Source organism: Paralichthys olivaceus, chromosome 13 (assembly GCF_024713975.1).
Source record: "Paralichthys olivaceus isolate ysfri-2021 chromosome 13, ASM2471397v2, whole genome shotgun sequence".
Taxonomy (NCBI): domain Eukaryota; kingdom Metazoa; phylum Chordata; class Actinopteri; order Pleuronectiformes; family Paralichthyidae; genus Paralichthys; species Paralichthys olivaceus.
In genome coordinates this window covers 17,819,873-17,839,132 of record NC_091105.1, presented here as the reverse complement: position 1 = coordinate 17,839,132, position 19,260 = coordinate 17,819,873, and the positions used below count along the sequence as shown (strand labels likewise).

General features: G+C 39.3%; 1 protein-coding gene across 1 annotated transcript in view; it reads right to left on the bottom strand.

Moving 5' to 3' along the window:
* Window positions 1-12,220: 12,220 nt before the first annotated feature.
* The window catches only part of gask1a (golgi associated kinase 1A), a 29,283-nt gene continuing 22,243 nt past the window's right edge, over window positions 12,221-19,260 (bottom strand). Inside the window, exons 4-6 of the mRNA XM_069537626.1 lie at window positions 15,192-15,314; window positions 13,836-13,939; window positions 12,221-12,562 (exon numbers count right to left, since the gene is read on the bottom strand). Of these exons, the coding sequence (XP_069393727.1) occupies window positions 12,358-12,562; window positions 13,836-13,939; window positions 15,192-15,314 (432 nt within the window). The 3' untranslated portion in view covers window positions 12,221-12,357. The remainder of the gene's footprint in view (window positions 12,563-13,835; window positions 13,940-15,191; window positions 15,315-19,260) is intronic.

The window sequence follows — 19,260 nt, the reverse complement described above, 5'->3', positions numbered from 1 at the left end:
CAGAAATTTTTTTTTTTTGATGATCCAATTTTGTGCTGTGGTTTACATTTCCCTGGAAAAGGTTTTTTCAGCTCAGTCTGTGTTAAGACGGCAGCCCAGATAAAAACTGCTTAGAATCTTTAAAAAAAAATTGTGCTGCAGTAAAGTAAAAAAAAAACACAAGGCACAGGCACAACCTGTACCTAATGGCTTTGTACCACAGTTTGTGAACAGATTAAACAAACAAGATGACATTCATTCTTAAGGTTGGCACAATTATTCATTGCAGGGTTAAGATTATGCAGATCATGCAGCTTCCTTTATGCTGCCAAGCTTCATGTGTTTTATTAGATTACCACAATCAGGGGCCTTGTAGCACTGCAGCATAGAAACAGGTGGAAAGGGCAACTCATTCTGCCCCAGGGCCCCCTAACAGTTTAATTCAGCCACAATTCCATATTATGTTTCATGCAGGGCAGGAGAGCTTGTAAGAGGCTTTTATTTATATCAATAAATTCTATAACTTAGAATAGGTGGTTTGGGATTTTTTTAAATAAATACTGTTTATCCTGGAAATGAGATCGTGAAAGTCATAAAAATCACATGAACCTTATCACACAATCATTCCGGCAGGATTCAGATGTGTGATATCAGTACAGTGTGCTGCAGTTACGTCCTATGAGGCCTACGTTTACCATCTAAAATAACCATTAGCCCCAGGTCCCAGCGTAACACTGACTCCAAGGAGCTGTTCCCAACAATTGTGTTGTGAGTAATACAAACAAATCAGCCTCTTTTATTCCTGGACACGGTTTCTGATAAGAGGATAGGGGAGTGAGTCTTCAGCAGAGGGAGGAAAATGGTTTCAATTACCAATCATTTAATATCATTCAATTTTTTCTTAACCACATTTGACAGAATGTTTGAAAAAAGAAAATCTGATGTTTTACAGGGCAGACCGTCGAACTGACATGTACAGCGAGAGCGCAGGCAGGCAGGTGATAGACAGGAATGCCAGGCAATTATTTCATTCGGTTCTGAGAGGGCCACAAACCATGTGACCAGAATTTCAACAAATAAGATAAGAAGTCATTCAGAAAAAATGTTAAAGTTAAAGTTTCAGACTGTAGAATTGAGTGAAATTTAGTGGTGAAGGTGTATATAGCAGCTGAACACCCCTCACCTCACCCTTTCCTTCCAAACATGAAGGTGAACCTGTGTCAGCTTTCGTCATAAAACCTCAAACGGTGTTTAGTTAGACGACTAAAAGGCTGCTTCCATAGAGAGGACCCGCTTCCAATGTAAATATAAGTATTTGAATATAAAAAGGTAAATAAAAACAACTGTTTGTACAATTTAGATGAAACACACCAGTGAAAACATCACTAGGATTATTTTATATTAAATTCCTGCCAAAAGATCCCTTTAAGAACTTGTGTGGACTGTATTTATTTCCCAGCCCACTCCTTCCAGACAGCAAACAGATCATCTATGTGAGATCACAACAAGAAACACTTCAGACAGTCGGACTCTTGGGTTTTGTGTTTCTGCACAGGCCTAATGCAGAAGGAGAAGCTACAGCTCCCTGCATCATGCCTAAGCTCACAACTGCATTTCCCCAAAACTCTCCTACACCTCTCCTCTCTGCCTTGTGTTTAAATGATATGTCAGAGGTCAGATTTTAATATCCTATTGTTTTCATTGATCTTAGGGGTGGAAACATACAGTTAATTCGGTTAATGTTGGATATTTTATTAGAATTTGAAAAAAAACAACCAGCTAACTCAGTTGAACTCATCAATGAAGCAGCTCTATTTACATCTTGACAATTCCAAATATTTTGTCTCTGTCTTTTTTCTTACCGTGTTCATATCATGTACACATCATGATAAATCAGGCCTGAACCCTTGGAGCTGGAAGAAGTAACTTACAGTATATAAGGGAAGTTTTGTTCTGTATATGCTTTGTATTCAGACAACATTGCTGTTTCCCCATCACGATCTTCCAAAAGAGAGCTTGGACTCACTGATGGGTTTCTGGCTTTTCACAGAAACCCCGTGCTGCTGTGAGGAAGGGTACAAGGTTAATCTGTATGTGTTTGAAGTCAGGGTTGCGCCTCATTGACTCTCTCCCTTTCTTCTTTCATCACTCACTTTATCTCTCTGTCTCTTAAGCACACGCATATAAATATATATAAGTCAGTGCTTTGAACCATGACTGGTAGCTCTGTTTTTTTTTCTTTGCTCCTCTATGATCTGTGTAAGAAGCGTGAGGTGACTTTAGGGGATTGTGGAGGGCAGAGTGTGTACGGCTAAGCCACTGACTTCATAAAGGAAACATTTTTCACTTTATTGGCATAGAGAATGAAAAAAATTAATTCTATTTTTTGAACATTTCACTCAGATGTAACCTTTATAATGAAACTACTTCACATCTAGGGGATGTTGAAGGAGAAAGCCTGTGGTGCCCTGATGGTCAGAGCTCATTTTAACATGGAGGCTGCTGCTCTCATGTCAGACGAACCCTGATGAATGCTTTTCACTCTGATTGGCTTGTCGTGCTGTTTTAGTGATTTCAGCCTTGGCGCTGACAGGTGGAGACAATCTGTCATATCCCAACAGTCATTTTGAGACAGTTTCCTGTGAGCTCTGGCATCACCTCTTCATGGGGATGGATGACTCTGGAGAAAGCTGCTCTGCAGCAGCTGCTCTCTTCCTTTTCTTTCTCTGTAATTCCTGATATTTGACCTATTTGTCTGCTGGATTCTTCCGGCTTCTCCTGATGTAATGTAGTCACCATGTTTCTGTCATGTGTCAGTTTTTCATATTTCTTCTGAGAACTTTCCATCCATCCATTTTACTCTCTGATCCAGGCAAGCCAGTACAGAGACAACAGCATAAATAAAACACAAGGTGGTGTAACATTAGCACACACACACACACACACACACACGATGAGGAGTGCAGTGTGAGAGTTAAAAAAATGCTTTTCTTTGAGAAGAGACACAAAACCCCCCAGAAAATCCATACCTCTAATATCTCTTGTCATACAGAAATTAGTCCTAATAATGGGCACTAAAGAATAATATATATTTTCAACCTTGTCGAATGCCAGGCTTCCATGAATATTTCAATTTATATAAAGCACCTCTGCATGTATGACCTGTTCTGCTTGAATATTTTACTACACGGGAGAGTACCTTGCTCTGTTGTAATTTCTAATGATTGATACCTTCTCTGACATCATGATGTTCTTTTCATATGCAGTAAATAATTCACTTTTCTCAGTAGACTGTCAGAAGGAAATAAAATTGGGAGAAATCACTCAGTTAATTACACCCCTGGGTGGCTAGAGTTATTACCTCAGCCTATTCGATGCATAGAATCACTTGGTTGGGTGGAAAATAAATGTTAGGAATCATGTGAGAAGAAGGATGCTTTTAGCTAAGAGGAATTTGGTCAGTTATTGAATGAAAATGGTTTATCCTATTGGAAACATAAATGCAATCTGCCCACTGACAAGGCAGGCTGACATATAAAATAGAAAGAGAGATATTCACTGGGAGGATACGCAGAAACTGGCTGCATGTTGGCTCAACTAAGATTTAAACCCAGAACGGTGCCAACCACTGCAGCACCTGTTCACTAGATAACTGTGTGTAAAGCTGATTCTCTGGCTTGAGGGTGCCACAGGTGAAACTGTCACAGAGAGCTCAAATAGGTTCAAGGGTTCATTCTCTGGGCTGTATGAGTGTGAGTCTGTTGAATTGAAGTCCATCCGTTTAAACCATGCTTCCTGTGTGGGTTTATAAGGTGTTGATGTTGCTTGGTTGATCAGGTATCCAACCAAATTGAAATATTTCACCAACTGGCTGGACTGTCATGAACTTCACAGTCACAGTTCTCTAAAAAGTGACCACAGAGCATATATCAGGTGACAGATGAAAAAGTGAAGGAAACAGTGACTGGAAACAAAAACAAGCACAAACCATTGTTGATTTAAATTTAGTACTACTACCACTATCCCAATCAGCTGCTATAGGTCTCCCCTCAGTCCACCAATCACAGCCTCCCACTGGCTCAGACCTGTTTACATACATCACTCAACAATAGGCCAATTTGCACCATGCAAGAAAAACACATCTACCACAGACAAACAACCGCAGTCATGACAACCAATGAGGGCAGAATTAAATCCCAGGGACTGGGAGTAGGTCCGAGGTCAATGAAACAACTGACATTATTAGAAGCAAAGGAATTAGTATTATTAGACACATTGATTGTATGTTATTAAAAGTGACAGAACAAAAATGGGCGTCTTGTACAGCAATAGTCAATATGTCATACACTTTGAAATGTATTTAATTTACTGCCATACAATCTCAACACTCAGCAGCTTTAACTGTCTAATCAGAGAGCATCTGTACTTATATTCCAGAGTTACCAAAAATTTACAAAAATGTTCAGATTTTTGCACAGAATTTTTAAAAGGTTGATTCCTGAAAAGTGCATGCAAGTGTCTGCTTAGAATCACGTTGTAGATACTTGTGTTGTTAACATCAAATTATTTTCTTTATCAAACACTCACACATCTTCTGCGTCCACCTCAAACAAGACAGACTGAATGATCTTTTACTAGCCAACTGTCAGAAAGCTGCGATTGTGCTGCTGCTGCCAGCGATATGAAATTACAGTCTTAATCAAAAGAATGAGATAACTAGAAAATTGTTCGATTGCCACAGTCAGTTACTGTAAAAATAAAGTTATTCATGGAAGTTACAGATTTGTTCTCTTCATACACATGCGTACACATCAGTGCAAGTTGTGAGGTCTGTCTTTAGCAGCTCAAAGGAAACAGTGAAGTCAGTGGTTGACAGGCTGCCATGCCAGAGACACAGGATCAGTCAGGAGCATCAGCTGTGCCAGTGTCGTTGGCAGCTCCTCAAGCAACAATAGCCAGGACTCTGAAACCAAAGCAGACAAACCAGGGTGACTTCATGTCACATAGCAGCCTCCGTTCCACAGGAAGAGACGCTTATTTCCATTATTCATAGGCCTGTTTGCAAACCAAAGAGATGTGATGGTTTCAATGTTTTTCTAACCATGGACTTAGCTCAAGTGATGAAAATTGTCAGATGAGAAAAATGTATCTGCTACCAAATTTTCTTAAAGACCACAGGTATCATCTTTATCAAGGGAATAGGAAAATGCAGAGCAGAAATGACAGAATTATTATTCTTGTGGTGTCGTTAACAAGTTTTGCACATCACACCATGAGAGTGTTCAGCATTATTCTCATGCACTGTTGCAGTCAGTTATTGATTAATCTATATTCATTTATAACACTGTTCTATACTATAGCACTTTATTAGCTGGAAGGTTAATGTGATCATCGTCTGAATTTATAATGCATGTAGGAGGAGGGGACAGACCAGAAGGTAGTACTTCATTACTCTTTAAAGCTGTACTGATCAATATTTGTCATGGTAAGTACAGATCAAATGACTTAGTCATGTCAAAGGGGTCACATGCTGTTAGTGTGTCTCCACATGGGGGCTTTGCTGTGGACATAACGTAAGGCATATCATCTACATGTTAACACAAACACATCCTGTTTGCCTAAATGCAGCAACAAATTGCCAAATGGAAAGACGTTACTCTGTCCTGAGTCCTGCACTTTTCCTTTTCTTTGCAAATTCAACAGCATCCAAACATAACAACTTATTACTTAGATGTAGAAACACATGATCTACATGCCTACAGTGCAATGCAAACCACCATAAGCAGTCACTGTAGCAGTGGTATCCAGTGGGTCTGTCCTGTAGGTCAGTCCTGCAGGCTGGCGTGTGGTTAATATGTGGCAGGCAGGGGGCTAATGTGCGGCTATGATGCTCACCTGTGAAGAACTGACAGGGGGCCACAGAGAGAGCACTCTCCTTCATGTGAATCTTCACAGTAGCAGCAGCAGCAGCAGCATTCTATCAAAGGATCACACTGTGTGCTCACATGAATGTTGGAGCACATAATCCTCACTGCAGCCTGACAGCAATGAGCTAAAGCTGCTGCTGATTGCATGCAGTCTGCATTAGGGGATAAAGATGGTGTATTTAAGTTGGTGTTATTGTGATATAATTTTTTTCTAGCCCAAATGAATACTAAAACCTCTTTTCTGTAATTTCTAATGTTTCATGGTAAATCTCTTGGGAGGATGCTGACTAATTTTGAGGCAGGAAACAGCTGAAGCCTCCAACTGGTTTCTATCAACTCAATTTATTTGTGTGGCTCACATCCTGTAACTCCACCAACATTAGTTAATACTTTCCACAGGGAAAGGGCTAATGAGCAAGTAGTGAGAAGAGAGAGTGGACTGAGACAAAGTTCAGTGACTGGAAAAAAAGGATTTCTCCTGCTGTGTATCCTTGTCTTCCGCATCAGTGGTTCCCAAGCACTAAGCTGTTTTTAGCAAAATGCTATTATCAGAATGGAGGCTGTGGGTTTGTATAGACTTATAGTAAAAAGGAATGTTAAGTGCAAGCATAGTGGGTGACACAGAGTGTGTCCGAGATCCTGAAGACGAAGGACGACTCCTCTTTCCTCACATGGTTCTGTTCTGACCCACAGTAGTACTGTCTACTTTTAGTTGATGGCAACTGATCAATTGATCTGTTTTGAGACATGAGTGAGGCCTCTATGGTTGATGGTTAATAATGTGTGGGCAATCAAGGGTGTAATTTCCTTTCTCATTCCAAAATCCATTCTCCCCCCCTGAAGTGCTGGACGCTGTACTGACCATGTTAAAGTACATGGCCTGTGCAAATGGAAGCAGACTATCTGACTCAGGAGGACAGAATACAGTTTACAATACCAAACCAAATGAAGATCCAAAGTTCAAATGTTCTTCAGTTAAAATGCTGCTCAGGGTTGAGGCCTTACCTAGTCTAAGTCAGTAAGAGTGTAAGGAGACTAGTTTGATCAAAGTCACAGCTTCATATTTGTGATGAAGATGTGAAAGAACAGTGAAGCAACAGGACTAAAGAATATTGTTTCACCTGTACAGATGTGAACAGCTGAGAATGTGCACACAGAAAGCTGATGTGCATCACGCACACACATGATGATACACTCACAGCAAGGCCAATAGCTAGTGGCATGTTAATATAGGACTCCACACATACTATTGACGACAAAATGCTTGTAATGCTGACCCATGCATCTACAGCCATGCTGGACGTTCTGTGTGGCTCAAGCACATCTATGCATTGAGCAAAAAGGTAATCTCATCATGCTAATGTGCTAACAATGACAACGCTATCCTGCTGATGTTGAGCAGACCGAATGTGATCAGTCTCAATGCAGCTCATCAGCGTTAGAGGCATTTACACAACTGCAAGATATAAGAATATGTCCTGTTAAAATCTGTTCACCAAAGCTTGTTAGAACGTGTCCTATCATATTCTAAATCTGCCGTATTCAGGATTTAGTGCTTAAAACGTAGAGCTCAGACCGGCTGAGAGGAGAAGAGATAAGTAAACAAAGCAGTAGAGCAGCGGCTTGAGGCATTGACCTGTCCCTGATCTACTTCTTCTGCTCCATGATTAGAGCTCTCTGCTACAGGCTTTATTCATGGCTCGCTTTGAAAACATCATCATTATTTGTTGATGGGCACAGACATTAATTGTGTAAATATACTTATAATTGCAGGCGGCCTGCAGCAGTCATATACCACAGTTTAAAGTGTGATGTATGATCGGAGCAGTTATCAGGGACAGAGGGATTGGGGTTGAAATTAAAATCTGTATGAGAGCTACATTCTCTGGATGAGACTTTGACATAGATTCACTTCCTTTCTTTCCATCACACTAATTATGTCCTCCAAAAGCACAAGAGCCAACATAATTTCAGTTCTTATCACATCGTCAAATTTCGCCCATTGATTTCGCCCCCCAATTGGTTGTTGGTTAATAGTGAGAAAGAAGCTTAAAACTTAATTATTGTAATTGTGATTTTAGAAACCCAACTATATTATAATCCAGTAGAACACACACCGGAACACTAAGTATAACCTCAATGCTCAGACACTTTGACAGTGAAAAAAGAGTGAACACTATGGGAATGATACAAGTAAGTAACCCAAAGCCAGCACTGAGCACACTGCTAGAGAAGTGCTCCAATTCACCATTTTCCCATGGCAGCCATTTGATGAAAGATAAGATAAGACTTTTTTGATCCCAAAGACACTTCAGTAGCAACAATATACAATAGAATAGAAAACAGTGAATAAAACAACAAAGAACTAAGTCTTAAAACACAGGTAACAACTGAATTAAATGATAACTCTATTGTAAATATAATTAAAATATAAAGTCTTTGCTGAGAAATGCAGAGCAGTGTCAAATAGTAAATATCAATAGGAATGAGAATAAAATAAGCATAAAATAAGCATAAGAAAGTAATACTGCCAAAAGTGGCTTGATTAGAGCATTGGGCTGTATTTCAAGGTCAAACAGCATATATGGATCCATTACCTACATTTGGCAGCTAATGGCATTCAGCCACTTCACACTTATACTAGTTTGCTAACGCTGACAAAGATGATATTGTTCTAATTCTCTATATTTAATTTAAGACTTGTCCAAAGAAACACATATATATGTACAAACTACATAGTGTCATCAAATAAAAAAATATTTGTGTTCTATAATTAACCTATGATCTAGAATCTCTACATCTTTTAGCTTGTGTGTAAATTCACATCATGCAGCAGTGCACCTGTCAATAACGGCATGAAAAAAAATATGATTCATGATTTCATGAAATTGCAATTTATTGATTACTAGAGTGAGCCAATGTGAGTTAATACTAATGGTTCCAGCAGCTTCTGTGTTAAATAGTCATTGATTAGGGCTGGCTTTCAAATTGTGTTGTGTATATTAAACTGTGACTTTATCTGTGGTCAGATGATGAAAGGTGATGAAGATTTTTTTTTTTTAATTCTAAGCTTGGATATACCCAGAGCATTGAAAATGAAGCTCATGTAAATCTAAACGATTCACTATGCAAATGAGGAAATACATCCTCATTAGCGTCATGTCCTCCTTTTCCCAGAGAGCAGGTCTGTGATTCACATCAGCAGACCTGAGGCTCGGCTCTGCCTCTTATTATCCTCTATTGTTTTCCTCTGCACCACATAATGACCTTCACATACTGCTCCATGATGATAGCTGTAATGGATGAGTCATGGGTTACTTATCATTTATGTTTGCGATCTGATGTCCGTATCTGTCTGCGTCACATTCTCTTTACCTGTCTGACACACACACACACACACACACACACACACACACACACACACACACACACACACACACACACACACACACACACACACACACACGCACACGCACACACACACGCACACACACACGCACACACACACGCACACACAGCAAAGAGGGACACACATACTTCATCATTAACCTCTGGGATGATTCATGATCATCACAGTAGTTTTACTGCACAATGATCATACAATCCACCATTAGAAAAACTGACTATATTGGGGAGCACTGTGTTGAATATTAAAGGACATAAAAAAGAGGATTACTATCTATTCTCTTGTCATGATAACCAGGACTGAACACTCAGGTCACTCCTGTATTTTTGAGGGTGTTATTGACCGAGCTCGGAGTCACGCAGTGCTTTTTTAATCACCCCTATTTCAGTCACTACCACTGCAGTCATGAATTCACAGAGATTGCTGCTGCAATGATGGTTGAACTTTTTCCAACATGCCCCTCTAATTGCTGAGTGAGCATGGCAACCACACAAACCACGCTAGAAAAAAGACACTGGAGTGAATGATTCTCTACTGGCATCAGAATCAGCCTGACACCCCTGCATGTTGTATTTGTACTCATCTACATAAGATAATTTTGGTTGACATTTTTGTTTCAACTCAAAATATAATTCCGTTCTGAACCTGCCTCAGGTTTCATAATGTATGTCTGAGTCCTTCATAAAAATGTATGCAAATGAAACCCTGTTTGACGAGCAAAATATCTAATGTAAGTGAGATCAAGTGGAGATAAAGAGAGGATCACACATTTGAACTGTTTCTCATTAGAGCCATTTATTCAGTGATGAAAGAGGGAGCCATGGAAAATGTCATTAATGCATGAACCTCCAATATGAGTGGAATAATAAATCAGCTAGTAATGCAGAACACCACTTCAAGTGATGTCATCTGCTTTTCACAAGACCCCAAAAAAAAAAAAAAAACTGTTGTGACAGTTGAGTGTCAGAAATGTGTCGCTCAAATAAAAAAAGCCTCGGCTCTTGTCTTCCCTAAGGAAATTAGATGTTCACCCAGTTTTAATCCCTTTTCTTTCATCTTGCAGTTCTATGTACGGCTGTTGTTCAACACTGTGCGAGGGCCATTTTGAAAAAAATATATATATGTACAGGCCCAGTTTTATCAAAAGGCTTCCAGGATCCAGTCCAGAAGCTATTCGCTGACAGACGTTTTTAATCCCTTGATTAAAAGCAGAGAAGCTAATCTCACAAAACAGACATCCAAATTGATCTGCTGCTGGCCCTCTGGAAAATATCAAAAGACAAAAAAGATGGGGTTTTCTTCTCTGAATTTCTTGAACAAAATTCAGCAAAGGGAGCAGCACGGGAATAATTCGTCTCACATTTCCCTGCTGCGAGGGGACATTCGGTGAGATGTTACTGAGAGTAGATGGAAGGCTGAAAGAAGACAAGAGATGACAAGCATCTCATAGCAACAGACAGAGCTGCAGGGGCATTTCATTTGGTACAGATGATTGAAAGATTAGCGTGAATGAGATGCTTTGTACATGAGCGCCTGTGTATATTTAGCTTTATGCCGAATAAACACGACGCACAGACACACCTTTACTTTGATTGTGTTACCACGGCAGAATCATGTAGTTATTTGTGTGCAGCATGAATAACAATTGTTTTTCCTCTAAAGACACATTTTTGATGTTAAAATACTTTGAACATTCTGTGACTTCACTGTGATTTGTAGTCATGTTTTTTCTGCCACACAATCCACATCTGCTTAGCTGTAATGTTAGTACCACTTTCTCATAAGGCACTCTTTTTAAAGGGCTCATAATCTGTAACTAACAGCTTTATTGATGGTTAATAAATTATCTATCAATTCTTTACAGATCAGTTCTGCCATTAGCTAATGGATGGTGTTTGTACTCCTCCAGCAGGAGTCCATTATTAGTCCATTATTCTCTAACCACTTGATCAGCAGAGGATTGGTTTATTAAATATGTATTATCAATTACGACTGCAGACTTATTCTCATGAAAAACTAATAATAAATGTAGATAACTTATTTAAAGGTCCAGAGTGTGAGATTTAGATGAAAGGGATTTTTACTGGTGTGTAATCATCTAAATTGTATGAATTGTTTTCTTTACCATAGACTGGGCTCTTTATATTTAATCCTTTATATCGGTCCTCTCTGTGGAGGCTGCCATGTTTTTTTACTCTCGTCCAAACTGGACAAACTAAAACCTTTTGAGTTTTCATGACAACTGAAGCTCACCACAGGTTCTCTCTCATGTTGAGAAGGGGAGGGTCATATGAGGAGTATTCAGCTGCAACATGAAACTTCATCTCTAGAAATCACTCAATTCTACACACTGAACCTTAAAGACAATAAAAGAGCAGCAATCCTTTTATCTAGGCTATTGACTGCAGACTTGGTGGTTTACTTAAAAGTGGAAAAAACTCAACATTTGTTAATGTCTCTGCTTTTGCTGCTCTCACTGGCCCCCTCTAGAGTTTGAAGCTGTGCACTTAAATCGTTTATATTTGATGTATTTTTTTCTGTCTACTAAGAAACTGTTGCAAAGGCCAATTGAATTATTGTCAAGTCAAGCAACAGATGTCACTGTTCTCTGATAGATGCACAGAGGTCTGACAGCAGCCTGCTGAAATAACAAGGGATAATGAAGGTTAGCAAACAAAACAGCACCAGAGGAAAACAGTAAAACTCAGTGAGTTGAGATGATAAATGGTGATGTCCTTTTTCTTCAGATAACAGAATACACTCAGTCCTTGGCTTATACGTAACAGATACACACTGCACCAGTACACTTGTATTGTGTCTTATCGTGCCCCTGCTGGAACAATATCACAACTCCTGTGTTTTAAATGTGATTTTCAGCGTGAATATTTTTGAAACCCCCAATATTTCTTTTACATCCCAGCTTGTCCAATGTGCTCCTGTGAGTCGTGTTTGCTCCTTTTGCTGCAGAACGATCTTTTTTGATCCGCTTGAGCTCATCAGCATGAAGCCTGTGTTAAGTTTCTGCTGCAGTCCGGTCAGCTCAGCTCACAGGTCTCTCTTTAGCTGGAGCTTTCTGTCCCTGATGTGCTGGAGGAGAATCTTCCCTCTCTGCTGCACCATGTGGATGAGAGGCCTGAGGCCGCTAACCCCACCTTGGCTGTCCCAGAATTCCCTGTCTGTGTAAAGGGAGCGCAGAAGAAGACTCTCCAGGCAGCCAGACTGTAGCACTGACACTGCTTTTTCTGGAAACCTGACAAGACAAACAGCAAACGGCATTAAGTTTGGTCTATTTTAGTGTCGGTAACTGGTGATAAGTACAGAAAAGACACGATTACAAGACGAGTTTTTAATTTAACTTTCTGCCTGACCAGAAGTGGGAATATAGTAATAGTATTCATGCAGTTTATGTCTACAGCACATTGAAAGAAGATCTTTACGATTTAAGATCAAATGTTTGTCTCAGTGAGTCATTTAAATCTGGCTGAGGTTAAATAAAGGTCCTTCCTCTGGGAGCTTTTTAATACCGTCAGTATATTTAAATGAAACAGAATAAATGGAGTGAAGATTTTCCCAGGAAACATTACAAGCTCATCCTCTGGCGACCATGAGCATCCAGAGCACATATACTGAGCACATTTATCCATAAAACCTTTTATGACACAAAATGTATCGATGTGCATTTACTTGCAGATTCTTTTTTTGTACTGTATCCAAAAGACTGCATGTTCAATCAGTCCTTGCAATGCACATGGGAGCTCTTCACATTGTCTATGCAGAAAAGGAACTTTTACATGCAGAACCCTGTCACACGCTTACATTCAATCTGTTCAAACCTCCCTTTCAAAGTTGTTGTTATGACTCAAACAAGCTGCTGATTCAGTGCACAGTAACTTTGAATGACTCATCTTCAGGTCATGCAAACATCATATGAAATCTAAGTTTAACCCTGAACCAGATTCATAAACACAGATTCCGAGATACAAGTAATATGGATTAATCTGTGGAAAACACTTTTCATACCATTTCATAACATAACATTATTTAATTTACATGGTAAGGTTGAGACCTTACAAATTCATAGGGAACAGTTCCCACAATGAACGAGCAGTTTCATTTTCAGGATTGAGATGTGTAAGAGCATTTTATGAAGCAGCTTCATAATCCTAAGTGACAGACAAAAGGGAATTTCTATCAGACCTGATTCATTCAGCACATTGAATAGCAGGCTAATTGAGCGCACACTAATCTAATCAGACGGACATTGCAACAAACCCCTAACAAGCTTCAGTGGACGTTTCTGTGCTGCTGATTTGAAAGCTGTTCACCAGGGAAATGTGCTGTTAGATGTGTTCTATTATCTCGTGAAACATGTCCGTACATCAGAGTTTTTGCCAGCTGTGAGACAAAACTGTAAGTGTTCGTCATCCTGTCTGGTGTGATTAACTGAGCCTAGGTGGCAGTATGAAATTTTATTTTATAAAATCTGAAATTTGTATTCTCCTGCACTGAGACGAAGTACTCACTCATCAATGCCTTCAACCAGTCTGAAGTTGAGGTTGTCGGTGGACTGCTGTGGTCTGCCGGCGTTGTCTATGAACACCAGTCTGGAGGGATCTGCCTTCCTCACCTGAGAACACACACATACATGTACTGTTTAATTTATAATTTCGATTCAAAAGGGGGGGGGGGCTGTGGTTCAGGGAATAGAGCTGGTTGTCTGCTGATCCCAGTTTTCCCCATGCTAAAGTTTCCTTGGGCAAGATACAGAATCCAGAGTTGCCCCTGACAGCCGTGCCAGCAGTGTATGAGTGATGTGTGATAGAGAAAGTGCTGTGCATAAATACACTGTATGAATGTGTGTGTTAACTGAGTGGTCAACAAGACCAGAAAAGTGCAGCACAATTCAGACCATTTACCATATTTCTATTTTCTTTCTCCATCCTGACAGAAATCAAGCAAACTGAATGGAATATGTATACAAGTATTATTAATATAAGTATTATTAAGAGGAATAAATGCAAATGATCTGATAAAATTAAATTTCATTTACCTTTTTATACTAAATGAGACAAAATGTGAATCAACAAATCATCCTTTCAAAGTAAGATGTGCACAAAATAGTCATTTGTCCTCTTAAATTCACAATTTGTTCATTTTGTTAAACAGATCACATTGTAACCGAGAGTATGTTAAAGGGAAATCAGAAATAACAAGTTTTTGATGCTTCCTGGCATCACTGTGGTGTTTACAAAATTAAACTCAAGAGATTCAACATATTAAAATGTCAACAATTGGTTTAATGCAATATTCATGTATGTGAGATATTAATTTGAAATCACAAAATAATGATTATGAGAATATGAAACTATGACAGTAGCTACCATGAACAATATTTATGGATTCAGCAGCTCTAGTAGCTAATATTACAAATCACATGTACAGTAACACAATCTCTCCTCAGAAACATCTGCCAGCCTAAAAGCTTATTTGCTGGCTTTGAAGAATACACTGCAGGGAGTATACTGTGTGCTTCTCATTGTATCATTGAAATAAATGTGTTTCCATGGAAGAATGGCAGCAAAAAAATGTTTTGCAACAAAAACAAACAAGTCAGCTGCGGCAAACATCTTTTTTTGTACCCCCACTGACATTGTGAATAATGATTTGATAGTAACTGAACAACAATTTGTCCTCGGAGAAAAAAGATGCATTTCATTTCTAACCAAGACATCAATCACAGATCAGTAAACGTGTCCTTGGATTTTTTATTATTCTTTGAACTACAAATCAAAAGAAAACAGCAAAGGCCATGTTGCATTTTGGCACAATAGAAATGTAATTGGAGTTAAAATGACATTAGTCCTGTTTATGTTACATACCAGGATGTGAACTAGCTGCAGCTCCTTGGTGTTGTGACACTTAGCGTGCAGCAGGTTCTCCACGCAGACTTCTGCCGGATCAGGTGTGAAACCACAGCAGTACCTGTCCAGGCGGTCATTTACCTGCACCAACACACAGAGTCATTTTCAGCTGATGAAGTTATTGACATAAGTGCTTAATTTTCAGCAGGGGACTGATACAAAGATCACAGGTTGCCACAGGTTTTGCATCTCAAGCTCCACTAGATGGAAGTTGTAAGAGTTGTATGCTGCCAGGAAGATTAAATCTTTATTTGTATTCACATTTCCCAAAACAAGACACTGGAATTGAACATTGATCGACAATAAAGGAGTAACAGAAAACGCTTTTCTTGGTAAATATTATAATTTTTTTACCGGTAAAACTAAAATTGGTTTAGATAGAGCCGATCAAATACACATGAGCCCACTTATTATAATAATAATTAATGTTGCCAATATCCCAATGTGAGCCTTTTAACATCCAGTGTTCTCACCAAGGTGTAATCTGGATGTAAACTTAAAGTGGCTCATGTGCTGAACGGTCAATGTGGCCCAAATAGCAGTACTGCTATGGCTTACTGGTGGCCCAGATCTGGCAAACAGGAGCGGACTGCCCAAGTGCCATCATTCCATGTGGGCCAAATCGGGGCCATAACAACTTCGCTGTGTGTGTATATGACTAATAATAAAGTCTATTTCAAAGAATGTCAAATATTAAAAGCATGACAACCAATTTTACCAAAATGTATTATTTGTTGGACTAGATTCAGATGTGTACAGTCACACTCAGGGACGTTGGAACCATTTCAGGGAAGATGTTATGATATGAACAGAGCTGTCAAACACAACAGGCTGTTAAAAATGATCGATTATAAGCCCACGGCTTTCATTTCAGCTATTCGGAAAACTAGAAATTGAGCTGATTTAAATTATGTTTAGGGTTATTAAAATAATGTCATATAGGCATGTCACAAAAGTTTTTATCAATCATGAAACATTATTAAAATCCTCAAATAAAAAAGAAAAAACTCATTTGGAAAATCATTGGTATTTGACCGTCCACATATTTGAACAAGAAAGCACTTCTGAATGAAGACCGGCTGGTCATATGATCATACATCTGCATGAATAAGAACATGAGGCCAAATGAAAGCAGGTGAAAGCAGAAAAAAGGGGCCGTCTCTTTCAAGAAGAGACTCTCTGTTTGTGATAGAAGTTGACCTGCACACACTGCACACAATGCTGTCACTGTCTGCAGTGTATTCTAACTCTTTAAACCAGGCGGCCTTGCAGGAGTGTGTGATGCCAACCAGTAGATTTTAAGAAAGGGAATGTATAATTTTCTGATGGTCTGAGGGACACTGTCTCTGCCTTTTGAGTAGCTTAAGAAGGCAGGAATAGGGAAGTGGTACAGCTGAGTGGGGTTTACTGCAGCTGCCCGTTACTGCCCACCAACTGGCACTGATCTGGAAGGTGCCAAAAACAACTTGCCCAAACAAAACAGATGTAAGCCTTAAAGGTACAGTGTGTATAATTTTATGATATCTAGTGTTGAAGTTGCATGTTGCAGCTGAACACCCCTCACCCTCTCCTTCCAAACATGAAAAAGAAACTATGGTAATTGTCATAAAACTCAAAAGGTGTTTAGTTTGTCCAGTTTGGACTAATGTAGAAAACATGGCAGCCTCTGTAGAGAGGGTCCCCTCAATGTAAATATAAAGTATTTCAATATAAAGGGCCTTTTCTGGGGTAAAGAAAACTACAATTCATACAATTTAGATGAAATGAACTAATGAAAACATCATGAGGATTATTCTACATTAAATTTCTGCCAATAGTTCCCTTTGACCTAAATCTTACACACTGGTCCTTTAAGTTGCCCACTTGTAAACTAGCAAATGTGACCCAAATATACCAAATCCCACATGGGCCTTTCTTGGCAAACCTGCAGTGTTCTAGAAGGGTATGAACATTTGGTGGCCTATTTGGTAAAAGGTGAATTCAACAAAAAGATCCCTGGGAAATGCAACAAAACAAAAGAAAGAAAACTAGCACAAAACTAGACAACTCTACAGCCTCACAACTCCTCTCTTCCCCCTCCACTACTGACTTGCATTTGACTTTATAGCCTCACCTGCCTGGAACCTACCACCTGCTCTGGTAAGTATAAGTTGAGCTGAACAGGAAGACAAACAGAAACCACACTCAAGACAAGACCAAGTTTGGACTCTGGGTTACTGTTGACCTCACAACTCCATCTGTCTGCACAAATACTGAAGATTAATTAAATAGGTTGATTAAAATGTGATCTAATGCAGCACACTTCACCCATTCTCTGTCACCTTGAGTCTGCCCAGCCCCTCCTCTCTCTGAGCCCTGATCATGCAAACCTGTTGTCACTCTCCCTGATCGACCTGCTGATCTGACTCCACATACCTGGAAACAAAGCAACATCACAAACATAACAGAATCAACTGTCAACACATACTGGCTGATAATGAAAATAAAAATAAAAATCAAATGTTTAATGTAGGGAGACAGGGCCTTGTGAAAAAGGGGATGGGGGGGGGGGGGGGCACCCAAATAGCAATAAAACTAATTTTGGCCACATTTGGTTGACATGTGGTATTGCTATGGCTTACATGTGGCCCAGATCTGGGAAACAGGAGAAGACATACAGTATGTGGGCTGGATGTGGGATGTGTGGGACGTGGGCCAGATTCAACCCATAACAATTTTGCTAAGTGGGAATGCTTTAAAATGTCTGTACGCCTAATTTGACCGAAAATACCAGCAATCAATGTGCGGATCAAAAGTTCGAACATGCAGGTTTATCATTTCTCACAATCACATGATCTCATGGACAGCAAAAATAAAACAAAAGAGTTTGAATGATGAGGGACAAACTTGAATTTACAAACGATATTCCTAGCCTGACTCATCAGAGATGAAGGCTCACACAGCCCTCGCTCTGTGGACGCCGCCAATATCATAAAAAACTAAAGTTGAAGTGAGGAATTTGTCAGGAGATGGTTTGAAAGAAATTCCACCCGACATGACATCTGCTCAAGAGATTTGTAGTATTACTGACATTTCAGTCTGATGTCTGACTGTACAGTTTAATATTAAGTGGCACCATGTGGTCTTTGCTCTATTTAACCTCCTCTGTGTTTGCATACTGGTTAAATAAGTCAAATTGAGCCTTAAGTTGTATTTAAATTAAGGAGGTAGAGCGAGTCATCCACTAACCAGATGGTCAGTGGTTCGATCACTGGCTCTGCAGTCAGCGTGCTGCAGTGTCCTTGTATAAGATGCTGAACCCGCATATTTGCCACTAATGGCTGTGCTGGCAGTGTGTGAAGAAACAATGCAACATATAGTGCTGTACGAATGTGTGTGTGTTGTTGTCGCTAAGAGCGTTACATAAATCCATATCCAAAAAATCTAAATCAGACCTAAAAGATTTAGTGAAAGGACAATTTCAATTTATTACAATATGAATAGTGGAATGCATTTATTTAGCGCTTTACAGGGCACATTGACCCATTCACATTTATTCAAAACATTTAAATATTGATCACATTCATACTCATGGCACAGAGACAGACCTGAGGAGCTGGGTATGACTGGTGGGTGATCTACCATCATCCTTTTATTGGCTGCCTTAGAATTGACTTGAAAGTAGTGTTTTAATTTTAAGGCCCTGGTTTGACACCGAGTTACTTGACTGAGCCTCTAAATCGGTGCTCACCAGCCCATAGCCTGAGAGTTTCCGATAAATCCAGGCCACAAACCCAGGGTGACAAGACCTGTGCCGTCATAGCCTCTACCCTGAGGAAGACATCCCTGTTTTTAAATCATCCCTCAAAACTCACTTTACAATATGGCTTTGAACTGATTGTTGTAATCTTAAAATTGATTTTATTACACATCGTTAATTATTATTAGTTATTATTATTCATATTATATCAGATATAATTTCATCGTTATTTATTTTTTGTCTTTGATTTCATGTTTTCTTTTTTTCCTTCATTGTGAAATATTTTAG